General features: G+C 42.7%; 1 protein-coding gene across 4 annotated transcripts; it reads left to right on the top strand.

Moving 5' to 3' along the window:
• Window positions 1-655: 655 nt before the first annotated feature.
• LOC133459591 (protein-tyrosine sulfotransferase 1-like) lies at window positions 656-15,333 on the top strand. Of its 4 annotated transcripts, none has more exons than XM_061739698.1 (6): window positions 656-898; window positions 6,752-7,402; window positions 8,589-8,747; window positions 8,906-9,159; window positions 12,878-13,079; window positions 14,757-15,333. In XM_061739698.1, the coding sequence occupies exons 2-6, from the start codon at window positions 6,995-6,997 to the stop codon at window positions 14,790-14,792; spliced, it is 1,059 nt and encodes a 352-aa protein (XP_061595682.1). In that variant the 5' UTR covers window positions 656-898; window positions 6,752-6,994; the 3' UTR covers window positions 14,793-15,333. The 4 variants fall into 4 exon arrangements, with proteins under 4 accessions (XP_061595682.1, XP_061595679.1, XP_061595678.1 ...); XM_061739695.1 differs by lacking the exon at window positions 656-898 and adding an exon at window positions 2,027-2,267; XM_061739694.1 differs by lacking the exon at window positions 656-898 and adding an exon at window positions 2,027-2,275.
• Window positions 15,334-16,811: the final 1,478 nt, after the last annotated feature.

Below are 16,811 nucleotides of genomic sequence, written 5' to 3'. Positions count from 1 at the left end.
TCTCAGTAAAGAAAGTAAAGACAGGATGCTCTGGTTAAAATCAGATACTCCTTTCTTCCTGTTTGCATATCGCATGAGTTTCATGTGCAGATTTGAAGTTGTTGAGACTTATTTTCAACCAGAATATTAAAGACACTCATCCATCACTTGTTTAAAGGAAGCATGGGACACGCGTGACTAAAACCTTACAAAGTAGTTGTTGCCTATTCTAAAAGTTAGTTTATGAATTGGACTGTTACATTTAAGATCTTTTAGCAATCTAAACCCCATACTCCCACACGAAACTGCTAAATCACATGCAGAGATGTTGTGCAATAATTGCTGCATAGATTTATAGTCGACAGGTTTACTGTGACGAACAGATGACTCTAATTTTCTGTGAATATAAATGAAAGAAAAAAGAAGCGTAGCTATAAAATTCTGCCCAAAGACTCTAGGGTTAAACTGCTCTTTTCTCCTCATAACTGCTAAGATGTTCAGTTTTGCCTGCAGACTTGTGATAAGCCTCTCATCAGGGCCTCACCCAGCAGATGAGCAGCAGTGATGGTGAGCAGCGGCTGAGGATATAAAACACAAGAACAAAACCTATATTTTCACATAACGAGGCTTCATTCAGCATATCCATGTGTGCTTTAGTTTTCCATCTTGATTAATTCCCTCTATCAAGATACCATGTGTTATACCAGTTCACGACCAGTTGAACAATGAAAAAACAAAAAAGGAAAATGTAGTTATACAAGCAATACTGTTTCTTCAACAGAAAGAGAAAAGAAACACTGGTTGGAAGGGGGAAAAGCTGATTTTGCACATACCAAAGTTAATAGGATTATCGCTGTCGCTGCCTTTTCTTGGGGCAAAGAGTGAAGATTGCAAGATCCCCAAAGGAGTGGACACATCAGTAACTTGCTCAAAAATATGTATATGACGGGAAAAAAACAGCTTTGCATGCCATCAAAAATACCTGTATTTGAAAATGAATGTTTGCACTCTTCAATCATCTCATGAGAGTATAAATTGATGTTCATCGTACTCAAAAATTGAACAAAAAAGTTCAGGTTTCTGAAATAACTTGGTGTGTTTTCAACAATGGACATCTGTTGTCAGTCACATTAGACCATTACGTTCACAGCAATATTAAGGCTCCCTGTTGCAACAAATCTCTCACAATGTTTGGTTCCGTGCTTGAATGTTTGGAAATCTTTTCTGTGGTTTATTAGCAAATATGAACGCAGGCACTATTCCAACATAGGAGAACTAACTAGATTGCACAGACGACGGGGTTTCCGGCTGCCTTGCAACCTGTTTTTGTCATTTGCCTAAATACAATTTCAGTTACAGTGCATCAACTTACAACAACAGGGATGCAGCTGTTGGTACTGTTGGTAATATGTATGGTGAGAGGTTTTACTGATATGACTTTGTAATCTAATAGCTAGGTTATAGGAATGAGAAATAATATTCAGAATCTTTGTGATAGAAACAAATTTACAGTATTTTCTGAAAAGTTCTTAATCTATTATTTATCTATTTAATTCATTATGCATTAGCGTTTGTGGTTATTTAATGTTTTATTTATTGCATTTTGACAGGCTTACTTATGTACTTAAGAGGGCCCCGATTTATCATGAGGATCCTCAACCAAACTCTGTTGCTAATGAAAAGATGGGTAAATTAAAAGAGGCGGCTTTAACCCCCACAAATCCCATACTGTGATTACATTTCCCCGGTGGACTTTTACTGAGAGCACACCAATCGATGTGGTAAAGTAATTTTAGCCTCGAGTAATGGAAAAAAAAAAAAAAAGAAAGGAAAAAAAAGGTCCGTCGTAGCGACGGAATTGCCCTTTAACACGTCGACCAATAGGAATCCTCCAAGCAGACGAATTCTGTTGTCCTGGACCAATCAGCGACCGCCTCTATGCCTGCGGCTGCGCCTGGACCAATCAGCGAGCTCCTTTCCGCCTGCGTCTGCGCTTGGTCTAGACCAATCAGCGTCCTCCCCCCCGCCTGCGGCTGCGCCAGGCTGCGCTGGCGTCCACCGTGTCTGTACGTGCGTGTGTGTGTTGTCTCCGCGGACGGCAGGGATCCCTCCACTTCCAGGGTCCGAAGTTAAACCTCAAACGTTGTGTAACTACGTGCTTTTCCCACCGCGACATGGACATGGTGGACGTGACTTCCACGGGCTGAGGGCAGACAGAGAAGGAGGGAGAGAGACGACGTGCAGGCGGAGACAGACAGGAGCTACACGTTGCAGCCTTTTGGATCAAGGTTCTGGTGTATGTTTTTTTCCTCTTTTCCCCCTCGATGGTCGGCGGGTTGACGGAGCCCGGTGAGGTGACATGCATGTGAATGTGTGTTTAGCAGAGGTTAAAACGCGCAGCGGAGCGACGCGTCGGGCCAGGTGATGTCGTGCTGTCTTTACTTCCCTGCAGGTCGTTCACCTGGCTGGCTGGGGGGTTGCATGCTTTCATTCTCCACAGCAGGCCAGATGTTGGCCACTGGGCCTGCGATCTGCAAATCTGTAATCTGTGATCTGTGATCTGTAATCTGTAATCTGTGATCTGTAATCTGCGATCTGCGATCCACGGTAATCCCGTTTACACGGAGCAGAGCTGTCTCTCACCCGTCCGTGTTTAAACCCACTTATATGCAACTGGATCACACGGATTATGTTGGGAGCAGGGGCGAAAATCCCGTTTCATAGTTGGGGGGGGGGACAATAAACAGTAACATTTTAGAGAATAAATCCAGGGGGGGACAAGGAATACAAGTTTTAGCCTTCCTTTAATACAGCATTTTGACATTTTCAACTCTATCTCGCAAACAGGCAGAAGACCTTTCTTAGAGTAATACAAAACAATGGTATTAGGTGGAAGGTGGCAATAATACAGCACATCTGACATAATACACTGCAAAAACCCAAAATCTTAACAAGAATATTTGTCTTATTTCTAGTTTATCATTTATAGTTAAAAAAAATCTCATTACACTTAAAACAAGACTCATCACTGGAAAAAAACAACAATTTTCACCTGTTTCAAGTAGATTTTTTACTTAAAATAAGTGGAAAAATCTGCCAGTGGAACAAGATTTTTTTTGCTTGTAATGAGAAAATAAATCTTGTCGCACTGGCAGATTTTTCTACTTATTTCAAGTGAAAATTTACTTGAAACAGTTGAAAATTGTCGAATAACAAGTTATTTTTCTGGTGATGACTCTTGTTTTAAGTGTAATGAGATTTTACTATTTATTATTATTTGGGTTTCGGCCACAAATTTTCATTTTGGTGCATCACTACTAAATACTACTGCATTGTTCCAAAATTATTAATTCTGTCTCAAATTATTCTAGGGGGGGACAGCTTTACTAATGGGGGGGACTTGTCCCCCCTGTCCCCCCCGGGATTTTCGCCCCTGGTTGGGAGGGAAAACAAACAGGTCTTTAAGATGAACCCTCAGCATGAACTACTCATGCATATCACGTTTTTATAGGTGAAACATCTTCTCTTTTCCTGCTCTGTCCAGCTGGTCTTCAGGGGGTCCTTATGGTCCTGGTCCTGGTCCAGGTTTCTTCCCTCCTAAAGGGGACTTTTTCCTTGCTACTGTTTGGCTTAAGGCTTTTTTCCCACTAGGGGAGTTTTTACCTGCCATTGTTTATGTAATAATTGCTTGGGGGTTCATGTTCTGGGTCTCTGGAAAGATCCTAGAGACAACTTCTGTTGTAATAGACGCTATATAAGTAAAACTGAATAAAACTGAATTGAATTGAATTAGCAACCAGGAACTAAAAGCGATCAAAGGTAATATATGGACTAATTGTGGGTATTGAGGAAACGGCGATTGAGCTGCCAGGAAAACAATGAGGCTTACTTCAGTGGAACAATGCTTCCCTGTAGCTTCATGTAATACACATTAGTCAGCCACTGAGAGAGGTCTGGGGCGCAGCATAACATTCATTTGGAGCTAAAGCTTAAGGCAAAAATACCAGTTCAGTAGGTAGGATTCGCAGAAACAACTAAAAACAGCAGGAAGTCTGGGGTTTTGTACCTAAACCAATGAGGAGGAGGTGACCGTGGTTTGGATTTCCTGACGGCCTTTCTGCTCAAAGGTGTCAAAGTGCTGCTCTGTGACGTCACGCTCAACTTGTCAGCCATGAGGCCACAGGTCATTATTCTCTGCTTATCACCGACTTGTTTGTTGGCTTTTTCTGTAATCAGTAAACGCGTGGCCTTTTCAGGGTCAGTTTGCACGTTCCTCAGTACCCAGGGCTGGTTTGAAGAAAACTGCTTTTTTCTCCATCGTGTACGTCCAGGGGTTCCTGGTCTTTGTCTCTTTGTCTGGCTGCTCATAAATCTCTCTCTGAGATTTGTGCAGTGTCAGGAAGTTGAAGTGAATTTTGTGCCACTCCCAGGATTCTAGTATTAACGAAAAGGAAATCTAAAACGTAAACAGCTCTAACTGATATAGCTAGGGGGAAAGGGGGGAAAAAAAGTGAACCCTTTTTCATGTGTGTGGGGGGGAGGGGGTTACATACTTTTTCCACCTTTGTAATGTTGCTTTTGAAACCTGATGGCAACAAAAGCAGCTCGGCTGATCTTGAACTTGCCAGTGGCCGGATCTCCGGACCAGAGCGCTTGAGAATCCCAGATAAAGCTGGTAGGTAGGAGTGGACCCAGCAGAGCTGAGGGAGCACCCTGGTGTCATCGCCCGGCTCCGCTGGGCTCACGTCCAGCTTCCTTCTCAGCTCTGATCATTAGCGATTTTTCCAGCAGGCCGCTCCAGCCCACGGAGGGCAGTGCTCTCCACGTGGCATCCAGATGTTGGGTTCCCCCCACAAGCAGTCTGGATCCTAGAAAGAAACCACAGAATAATGGAGGCAAATTTCCGAATGGCTTGTGCATGAGCTCCATACTTTATTTAGATTATACGCTGCAGCCTACGAAACGTTCAACGACTGCTGCAATCAGCATTTTCAAACTTTCATAAACCCCTTCATAAGAAGTTGCTGACTGATTCACTGCTTCTTTTTTCCTTCTAAACAAGCTTCTCTATTTTGGTTTGCATGTTAAAAGAGGAAATAGTGAGGGCTTACGCTGGCAATGCTATTTAGGTTCTCAGTGTTTAAGAGAAATGGGGAAGTGTCACGTGCTCAGTAGTAAGAGGAGCTCTAACACATTTTCCTCAACGTTTCAGGGCGACACAAACCGGCAGCGCGGAGAAAAACACCAGGGAGTAATTAATGGCCACAGATTTGTTTCCTAAGAGTGCGTGTGCAGCGTGCCGCAGTGAACTTTGATATGGCTCGGGCTCCCCGGGGGGAGAAGGGCTTAATGGTTGCTTTGTGAGCAGGAACTGGATGCATTTCAGGCTTGGTGAAAGTGTGTGTTCTTGGCAAAACAAGGATTTCCATCCTTCCCTGATCGCCTGCAATCACTTGCTCGTAAAGAGCAGTGCTTAATGTTCAGAGCTCTTCATTGGAAATTCAAAATATTCAAATTTATGCTTTTAGGAAATAGTTAAATCTGAGAGGTAATTATATCTGCTACAGTCCGCCGTACAATCATTGACAAACTTGTCAGGCCTTTGTCAGGCTGGTGTGGTGAGGACCCAGATGCAGGAGAGAGAGGGAGGCCGGAGGCAGGAGTTCTCAAAAAACAAGAATTTATTCCACAAAAGGAGGCAAAAACCAGAAACCAAAAACCAAAAGCGCTGCTTGGCAGGATGAAAACTAACAGGAACAGGGATCAAAAAACTGGAGCACATGGAGGGAAGCACAGTACGGACCGACAGGCAACAAGGGAATGACAAGACCAGATATACTCAGGGGATAACGAGACATGACGAGACACAGGTGCAGACACAACCAGGGCAGATGGGACACAGGCGGGGCAAAACAGAAACTGAGGCCACGTTTACACATAGCCGGGTATTTACAAAAACGGATATTTCCCCCTCTACGTTTTGAAAAATTCCATCGTTTACACGAGATCGTTTTCAAAATCTCTTCGTTTACACGAATCCGCATAAATACGCTGTTAACGTCATGCCAGCCAATCAGAATCCTGGAAAAAACATCAACAAATGACACGTGTAACTTCCAGTTAAGGCTGATTTATGGTCCGGCGTTACATCAACGCAGAGCAACACCCTACGGCGTAGGTTACGCGGCGACGTGCACCGTACGGCGCGCATCGCCGCGTACCCTACGCCGTAGGCTCTGCGTCGATTTAACGCGGGACCATAATTCAGGCTTTACTTCCAAGACGGAACGAGAGTCTTTTGTTTGGAGTGACAGAGAAGTGGAGTTACTTTTAAGTGTGACTTTAGAATATAAAACAGGTAAAATACAAGAAAATATTGACGGTGGCCAAACTAATTGTAAACACAGGTCGCACAAATGACGCTGGTGACGTTTCTGTCTCATAATGTGACGTTCTGAAGCCTAAATCTCCGTTTTCCTCCGTTTAGACGCAAACGTGAAAACTGAGTTTTTGAAAATCTCCACTTTGGCCGGAGTTTTCAGAAATGATCGTTTTTGGTGACTTTGAGCTTTGTTTTCATGTAAACGAACGGCCAAAACGCATGAAAACGCCTCAGTTTTTGCTACGTGTAAACGGGGCCTGAAAGGCTGGGGGGAATGTCAAACCTTGACAAAACTGGTTGTTTTTTTTATTGTCAGATATGATAAGGAGAGATCTGATCTGATTGGTGCAGCTCTTGCTTAGATGTGTAATGTGTTTGTCCCGTTTTCAGGTAGGAGCAATGAGCAGGACATGTAGCTGGCGATGGAGCGCCGCGGGCCTTGACCCTGCTCCCCAGAAACGAGCCACAGGAGCTGCAGAGGAGTGATGAGCTGTTCCAGTCCGGACCGTCTTCAGCATCACTTCCAGCTCCCTCTCTTGCACTCATCCCCCATCAGCCTGACAGGCTGACCTATAACCTTCAAGCTCGAGCTGTTCTGGGTCTCAGCAGCCCCCCGGAGATCGTCCAGCGACCATGAGAGGCTCCAGGACCAACCTGCTGCTGGGCTGCGTGCTCCTCTGCTCCGTCTCCCTGCTCTACCTGGGGATGAGCGGGATAGACTGCCCTCCCAAAAGCCACCGCCACCGCTGGATGGAGCTCAACCTCGGCTCGGGCAACCAGAGCCTGTCGCTGACGGAGAACTTCCCCGAAGACACGCCCATCATCTTCATCGGGGGCTTCCCCCGGAGCGGCACCACCCTGATGCGCGTCATGCTGGACGCCCATAACTCCGTGCGTTGCGGGGAGGAGACTCGCGTGATCCCTCGCCTCCTGGCCATGAGGGCCACCTGGAGCCGCTCGGTGAAGGAGCGGATCCGCCTGAACGAGGCCGGCGTGACTGACCAGGTGCTGGACTCGGCTGTACGGGCCTTCCTGTTAGAGGTGGGTGGATCAGAACAGAACAACCACTTCTGCACCTATAAACACGCACGATTGTTCAGCTCAAGGTTTCTTCCCTCCTAAAGGGGAGTTTTTCTTGCCACTGTTTTGCTTAAGGCATTTCTCCCACTAGGGGAGTTTTTACCTGCCATTAATGTAATAATTGCTCGGGGGTTTATGTTCTGGGTCTCTGGAAAGCGTCTAGAGACAACATTTGTTGTATTAGACGCGTTACAAATAAAATTGAATTGAATTAGTATCTTAACTGGAGGTTGATGTCCTTACTTTTGCACAGTTATGGCAACTACCGTATTTTCTGGACTATAAGGCGCACCTGCACATAAGCCGCATCTGCTCTATTAAAAAAAAAAAAGAAATAAAAAAAAAAGATATACAAGCCGCAGATATTTATGTTGTTAGATTAGATATTTACTACATGTACAGAAGGATTTTGAAGTGTAAATGATGTACATGTTTGTACCTAAATAGATCCTTTCCTAACAGTGTCTTTTAACACGACAACTTTGCTGATTAAAACGGGACAGAACCAAGAGAAAATAACCAGTATTTATTTATCTATTTATCTGTTTGAAATCTGCTTCTACCTACTTCTATCTGCTAAAGAAGAAGTGGTGTATTCTTCTTTGCATTTATTTTGTCTTAGTTTTGATTCTAATTCCGGTTAGAGCGCCCCTAGCGGTGGAAGAAAAATCCACAGAATAGCTGCACCTTTGTATAAGCTGCACGGTTGAAAACCTATGAAAAAAGTAGCGGCTTATAGTCCAGAAAATATGGTAAATGCAATCCTCTGATCCTCCACCCAGGAGGAGACATCTTGCACTTCCTCAATAGGCTAAATGACCCGTTCAGAATAAAACATCAGTCACTCCAGGACCTTTTAGTTCTTCATCAGCGATTTCCTCAGTGAGACAGCCAGACCACATGTGGTCTGTCTGTACTTGTCTTCCCAGTTTTCTTCATGTCACGTTGCTTTCTAAAGCAGGAGTTGTCTCAAAAGTATTTGACCACAAATATGCTTGTTGTCCTCTGCACGATGATATAATTAGTTCATCTTAAAGACACAACAGCTCGCCCACTGACTGTATGTGTTTATTGTAGACGGTAAAGATCCCAGTCCATGTAAGAAGGTGAAGGTCTGATGCTGAAACTGTTTTCCGGTGTGTTGCAGGTGATCGTCGGCCACGGAGAGCCGGCCGCTCGTCTCTGCAACAAGGACCCATTCGCACTGAAATCTCTGTCCTATTTGGCACACATCTTCCCTAAAGCTAAATTTGTGCTCATGCTTCGAGATGGACGAGCAACCGTCCACTCCATGATATCACGCAAGGTAAGCTTGCTCTTTGTTTTTCCTTCTTCTGCTTTCTTGTTTTCTCTTATCAGGGCTGAAAGCAGAACTTTTCTTCCCAGACTTTTATGTAAAAGGGGGTTAGTAAATAGATGCTGATGGCCCATGCCCCCTGTGCTGATCTTCTCCTCCGTTTGAAGGTGACCATCTCGGGTTTCGACCTGACCAGCTACAGGGACTGCCTGACCAAGTGGAGCAGTGCGGTGGAGACCATGTTCAGCCAGTGCCAAACGGCCGGGGAGTCCAGGTGTCTGCCCGTCTACTACGAGCAGCTCGTCCTCCACCCGGAGCCGGAAATGAGGAAGTTGCTTCACTTCCTAGAGTTGCAGTGGGACGCATCGGTCTTGCACCACGAAGAACTGATTGGGAAGGCTGGTGGCGTGTCTCTATCCAAGTGAGAATTTAAAGTGTGTGTGTCTGCGTGTCTGTGTGAAACCTCCAGCCATGCAGATGGCAGATGGCAGTTTTCTGGTGTGTTTCTATGATTTCTGTGTTTCTGAATCTTACTTTCTGTTGGCTAAAGTTTTGTTTGTCATCTTTCATGTTGCCTAAAACGACGGCTCATTCTTCCTGTTGTGGTGTCAAGAGCAGATACAGCAGCTCAAAACCTCAGCACACCAAACTGAAACTATCTGCACAACGAAATGACCTCAAGGGGATCAATGTGAAAACACAATCTGGATCCCATCTGAGAGTTGCAGTTTTTCAGTTTTTGCTGTTCTTTAACTTCTGAAATCTCCCCAAGTACAAAAAGATGGATGCCTTTAAATGGCTTTTTTAAATTAAAACTATTATTATTTTGATGGTAACTGCACTTCATGACCCCGTGTTCAGAGGACACGGAAGTGTCCTACGGGTCAGCGTTTTGCTCAGTTTTTGATATGTTTGAAGTATTAAATTGTGAATAGCGCTGTTAGCCCTGATGGAAGACGAGTCGCCTAAACCAGCTGAATATTCAGCCTTCGCAGCCTAAATTCCCGTGAGCTGAATAAGGATATCTCAGAGCTAGTTTTTGAGACATGCCAGCTTTGCCAAATTTCACAGCATCTTTTAAAACATTTTTTTAAACAGATGAATTGATTTATTTTTAAGTAGTTCCAAACAGACGTGCTCCAGAGATCAGCACAGGGAGGCTGAATGGAAAACTGCCCGTCATAACGTGGGTGGAGGCGCGTTTATAATTGAGGATAATGACTCTCATTTTCAGGCGGTATCTCTACGGGATGTGCACGGTAAAAGTAAAACTGTAGATTTTAAACTGACATTTAGACAAAACAGGACAAATATGTTCTATTCTTTTTATAAAGATGAACAAAGATAAATAAACAGATGAATGAATAAGTGGAACACGTTCATTGTGGGGAGATCCTGCTTCATCACACAAACAGCTCAATCTTTACGCATACAGGGCTGTTGCCGTCGTAAATGCATCAAACATGCAGCTGCCTGGCAGCTGAGACTGATTCATGGATGAGCTTTAAACTTCTAAACACAACTGATTTTATGATTGCGAGCGTCTGAATTTGGGATCAGTGATCAGTTTAAATACCGAAAATGACAGGAAATAAGTGAAAATCCACTAACTGCCCTGCTTTGTGCTGCGTGGGTTTCTCACCGTAATCATGTTTATAAAGGCCTGCGTATCCATGGACATGCCGTGTGGACCAGGGAGAGCTGCACAGATATTAATCTGTTTATGTAAATCCCACCCTGCTGGCTTTCAGACTGCAATTTAGGTCAAAAGGTTTTCCTGCTTTGACAAAAGCATCTGCAGTTGGAGCAGCTCACACACCTCTCTAGCAGGGAAACTCACTGTGACCGTAATCCTAACCCTGACCCTCATAGCAGGTTCACCGTGGTCATCTACATTCACTTATATGCCAATAATGTCCAAAGGCTTCCCATCAGATTTCATACATGTGGCTGGCATTTTCTGGAGGGTTTTATTCATTTTTTTTTTCTTTTAAGTAACTGTACTGTGGGGGTGTAAAAGAGACTTGAAACAAATGATTTAAATTTTGCGTTGATTAAGCAAGAAAAACAACCCTGTTGTTACTTTCCTGATGGAAACGGATGGAGAGCAACTCATCACGATTTTTTTTTTTTTTTTTTTTATTTATTTATTCATATGCACAATGATAAAACAGTAATTATATTAACAATACAAGGAGAAATAATTGTGCAGGAGAGGAAAAGAAGCCCGAAGGGCTTATAAAAAATCCTCCCCCTCAATACAAAATCACAAAAACAAATCAATTAATAGAAAAAGAAAAGAAAGGTAAAAGAAACAAAGAAAAACACAATAAACACACAAACAAAAAATATCCATAAAATGGCAATTTCATTTCAATTAGAATAGCCTATTAATTTTGCCTAGATAAGAGATTCCCCACCAAGCTGGTCCTAAACATTTTTAAGGATGATGCAAACTTAAGAGACCTATCTAAAAAGTTCCTTGGAGTTGAGGGCCATGAAATTTGATAGTGATGATAACAGAAAAAAATGATGAAAAGTGCCTGGAATGTCTTGTTTGGAATGAATGATGATTTAAAGAATTGAATGCTGTACACTCCCGGATTTATTTATTTAGTTTAGTGTCCCCAAACTACATGTGGATAATGAACACATAGCAAGGGGCATAACTGTGTAAAAAAAAAAGTCTCATAAAGATAAGTCTAACAACAGCTGTTTCTCAAGTACTTCCAACTCAGTGTCATGTGATGACAGTACCTCCTACCAGGGATTTTAACTTTTGATTGATGAAATAGTTTTTTATATTTAGTTAGAAAATCATGCGCTCCTATTAAATCTGCAGAAATGCTAAAGAAAGAGTGAAACACTTGTTTTCATTTAAATAAAAGTAAAAAAAAACAACAACAAATATCCAGTTTACTATCATCTTCAAATAATTAAAAAAAGGTTTTTTCTTTTTACAATTCTGATCATTCCTCTCTACAGTCATGGTTTTGGTTGTCATCTGAAAGGGCTTAGTTTGTGAATTATTGTTTGTTTCTTGTCTTTTTTTCTCTTGTATAAAGTGGACCGGGATTGTGAGGTAAATGCGAACATAGAAAGACGACACTTGTCATGTACTTGAGTTTTTCTCTAAAGCAGCCAAACCTTTAAAAGTCAAGCAAAGTTTGCAGACCTCCCACTGTAGCCTTTTAATTTGCTTTTTGACTTGTTTGTCATAAATCAAGTGGAGCATCTGGCTGATGCACCCTGCCAACCCCAAACTCTCAGTGTATTTACAGGAATTGGGTCGCAGTCTAAGAGAATTAGCACCCTTAATTTTGATGAGTTATGCAATGGCTGGGGCAGTATTAGTCACACAGACGTTTCATAACCTCCTTAGAAACACATTGGCCCAAAATGTGGATTTTTGTGGTTTCTGCAGTTTGAATTTTTCTTTTTTCAAGGTGATTTGACTTGATGTTTGAAAACAGAAATCTTGAGGATCCCTTTGCTCTAGGCTTGAAGGTTTTCCCTGACATTTACCTGAAGCTTTTCAGATTTTACTTTTTTTGGTTGTTTGGAGGTCTAGAAAAGCACTTTGTAAATTAAAATTTTGTGTGAAGAGAAAATCCGAAGTGCTCAGGGAATTGTTCAGAAAAAATCTTGAAGGTGCTCTTTGGTGTTGGGGAAAAAAACAATATCTAGTCAAAAAAGGGAGTCCAAGGCACTCTTCTTGTGGAAAAATATAAAAAGCCTTTATTGAAACATGGCTAATAAGTATAAAAACATGGGAGCGCTCCCATGTTTTTATACTTATTAGCCATGTTTCAATAAAGGCTTTTTATATTTTTCCACAAGAAGAGTGCCTTGGACTCCCTTTTTTGACTAAAATTTTGTGTACTTAAAGATATCGTGTAGATTGTTGTCATTTGAATTAAAAGTAAATGGTAAAATATGAATTATTTACCTTTTTGATCAAAGCAACACATTTAATTTTCGCCCATGCTCTTGATTACCATGTCTGTCATCTAATTACTACCCAGAGTGCTTTGTTGTCATTATTCTTTTAATTATTCACTTGAGAGCCTTCCCTCTTCTACATAAAGCTCATATCAATGTGTCAAACCCGTGGATGAAGTGAGTGTTTGTGTGTGCAGGGTGGAGCGCTCCACCGACCAGGTGATGAAGCCCGTCAACACAGAAGCCCTCTCCAATTGGGTGGGGCAGATCCCGCCTGACGTGATTAATGACATGGCTGAAATTGCCCCCATGCTGGCTCGCCTGGGCTACGACCCCCACGCCAACCCTCCCGACTACAAGAGAGCAGAGCCCGTATCGTTTCTGTTCAACTACTCGCAGGTGAGGCTGATACCCAGACGATCAGCGCTCCTCGTCTTCATCTTTGATCAAAGATCCTCAGCCAGGGCTTTTATTCCTTCTTTTTCTGTTATTCACATTATAAGGCTACAATGGTTTTTCCTACTCAAATGTCAAACTCTGGCATGTTAAATTCACCTAAGAAAATGTGGGAAAGCAAGATGATAACATATTTGTTAAGCTTGCATCAGAGATGGAGTGTTGATTGTTTGTATTCCTGATTGGTGATGGATGTATTAATCTGCTGTCAAACACCTTATTAATGAACTGATCATCTGTGTCAGAACTAAAGATTCTCCCATGGAGATTTGAAATGTCAACCAGTCTCGATTCTTAATTGATCATGTTAAGCTGGGCATACACTGCGATATTTTAAATCGTTTGAGACAGCCCCATCTCAAACTGCACGACTAGATCGCTGAGTTCAAAAGTTCACAGCCCACGAGTCTCACACTGTACGTCCCGATGCTCTGATGCGACCCGTCTGCTCACACTATACGATCATAATCCTCACGTCGGACTTCTGTTACTGGAACTGCAACGTCAAAAAGAAGTGGAAGAGGAGAAACCCGGAAGTGGGAGACACCGAAGATGCTCAGAAAAAACAAACGCGCTACCTTAAGCCTGAATTATGGTTCCGCGTTAAATCGACGGCGTACCCTACGGCGTAGGCTCTGTGTTGGTGTAACGCGGAACCATAAATCAGCCTTTAGCAATTTGTGCCATTCTGTGTGGCAATAAATGAAAAAAGATTAGACAACGTTGTGATTGGACAAGGAATTGGCTGGGCAGACGTGGGAAATGCTGCCTTTTTTCCTGGTATTAAAACATTTGTAATGTGAATTTGAAACACTTTAAACTACAAATAATAGTTTTTGACGTGACATCAGAGATTGCGCATGCTCTCTGTGAAAGGATGAGGCCAATCGGGTCGTAGCACGACCAGGATTTCAAACACATTTGATTTTCTTGTGAGCACACAATTTGTGATCGGGAGCTCATCGTGAGGTGTTACTCTCTCGTCGTGAGGTGTTAATCTCTCGTCGTGAGGTGTTGATCTTCCGTCGTTACCCCACATTTACTGCACGAGGCACGACCAACGATTGGGTCGAAATCCGGCCCGATCCAAAAAATAGTCGCACGACTGGAAAATCGGTTCAAAACGAGCCGATAATCGCACAGTGTCTGTCCGGTTTAAGTAATCACATAGTCATTCTGATCGTAGTTTCAGTGGCGTGATGTAGACGTTGACCTGATGACAAACCCTCATAAGGGATGTCAGGAAATCTCTGAAACAGGTGCAATCGTCTGATTTGGGCGATATCCTTCGCAACTAAACCCAGTTGTGATCCAAAAGGTCAAAGGTCAAGCCCAAAAGCTCCTTGTCTGGAGGCTCCGCCTCCAATCTGGCTGCAGATAAAATCCCCAGCAACCCATTCTGCGTATATTTCTACTTCACAGTGCGATTGTGCATCGTCTGCTATACTTAATATGTTCATCAGCCTGAGTGCTCACATTTTAGACCAGTAGCTATTGATCAGTTCCTGCGAAAAAGCCTTATTTAATCTAATTTATATTCTTCATCTCAACATGAATCAGAGCTCTAAAGCTGCAGATGCAGCTCTATTCACTCTTGACTTGTTTTTTCTTGTTTTTCAGAGGGTGAAAGCAGCAGATACTCCTCGCCCGAGTTAAACGTGACCGTGGTGGTCCCCCGTATGGATGCACCTTAAACACAGACTTCCAGTTCAGCAGTATTAGCACCTCACGGGGCAGACTTCAGTGTTACATGTGTCATTGGAAATCCTCTCAAGACTTTTGTACAGTGTTGGTGTTTGTTCACAGGTGGAGTGTTTTAAATCATGGGCTCATCACGTGGTCTGAGGTTTACATGTCTCTCTAGAGGTCTGCGGTTCTTTCGTCTGGCCTGCTCAGGGAAGTTCGCCCGCTTTTTGCGAATCATTAAACTCCTCCATAGTGCATTTTCACACAGCCTGTAACCTCCCGATTGAAGGTATTTCATGTCTTTAAGTTGTTATGATCACAATGTGAATGTGTTTTCAGACAAATTAGTCGCTGAGAGTTCGGTCAGTGTTCATAAGGTATGATGACTGTATATTTTTGAAATTCTATGTTTATTTTCTTAATAAATTATTTTGGTGTTGGCCATTCATCGAGGATTTTTAATTGTTGTTTATCGCTAAATATGAATTAAAGGTCAAAATGTTACCTTAAAGCATTGTGCTTGTTTTGATTATCAACTTATTGAGCTACACAACCCACGGCGCCCTCCAGTGGCAGGATTACTACTTTCTGTTTCTCTCTTACTGTTTATTACTAGTCCGAGAAGAGAGATTTTCTACAAATGCAGGGGAAAAAAATAGTTGAACAAAACTGTGAATGTGTGTAATGTTCTTAGTTCTCTCCGGCATCTGAGCGGGGCAGGCTCTGTGTTTTACTCTTCTGAGGGCAGGATAGGAGGCCAGCATCCCTGACCGCCCGGAGAGGGCAGAGCTTTCCTGGTCCTGTAAAAGATGGTACAGTTCAATTTCTGTCTGCCATTTACTATCGATTAGCAGATAAGAGGAAGGCTTGTTGATGAAAATCTTGACTGACAAATCTCAGACTGCATTACGACTCAGCAAGAAGCAATTGAAATGAAATAAGGCAAGGCAAATGTATTTATATAGCACAATTCAACACAAGGTAATTCAAAGTGCTTTACATTGACATTAAAAGCAGCAAGACATAATTAGACAGTAAATAACAAATAAGATTGAAAACATTAAGAATAAGATGATAAGAAAAGAAGTAAAATAATAAAAAGCACAAGCTGTTAAAAATAAGGGCAGTAGAAGCATAAATAAAGCAGTTTTACACCAGGGGTTTATGGAACCTTTGTATTGAAAGGGCTTTGATTGTGATATGTTTTAAAACTCGGAAGTAAAAATGAGAACTTGGTAAACAAATTTAGAAATATAGTTTCAGTATGAAGCTTTTGGATATTTGAGGACATGAATGACAACGCTGGACTGCAGTGATCTCTTTGGATTTATTCTTTTTACCATATATTTAACTGAAAAACACCAACAATTTGGTCCACAGGTCGGTCTTGCTGGTAAAATGATAAAGGTGTTAATCTTTCGTCGTGAGGTTTTAATCTCTCGTTGTTACCCCACGTTTACTGCACGAGGCACGACCAATGATTGGGTCGAAATCCGGCCCGATCCAAAAAATAGTCGCACGACTGGAAAATCGTCTCAAAACGAGCCGATAATGGCACAGTGTCTGCCCGGCTTTAGTCATCACATACAGTCATTCTAATAAATGTTTTTTTTTTGGGCTCTAGTGGCCCTTTATTGAAGATGCAGACTGGAAAGGGGTAGAGAGAGAGATCAGGGATAACACGCAGCAAAGGTGCGCAGGCCGGGATTTGAACCTGCGACCGCTGCAGGAGGACTGTAGCCTCAGTATATGAGCCGCTGCTTAACCCACTGCGCCACCGAGCGGCCCACATACTGATCGTAGTTTCAGTGGCGTGATGTAGACGTTGACATGATGGCAAACCCTCATAAGGGATGTCAGAAAATCTCTGAGACAGGTGCAATCGTCTGATTTGGGCGATATCCTTCGCAACTAAACCCAGTTGTGATCCAAAAGGTCAAAGGTCAATGCCAAAAGCTCCTTGTGTGGAGGCTCCGCCTCCAATCTGGC

The sequence above is a fragment of the Cololabis saira genome, chromosome 14 (genome assembly GCF_033807715.1).
Source record: "Cololabis saira isolate AMF1-May2022 chromosome 14, fColSai1.1, whole genome shotgun sequence".
NCBI classification, from domain to species: Eukaryota; Metazoa; Chordata; class Actinopteri; order Beloniformes; family Belonidae; genus Cololabis; species Cololabis saira.
Note: the sequence above shows the minus strand (reverse complement) of the source record. Positions and strands in the feature narration are given on the sequence as shown.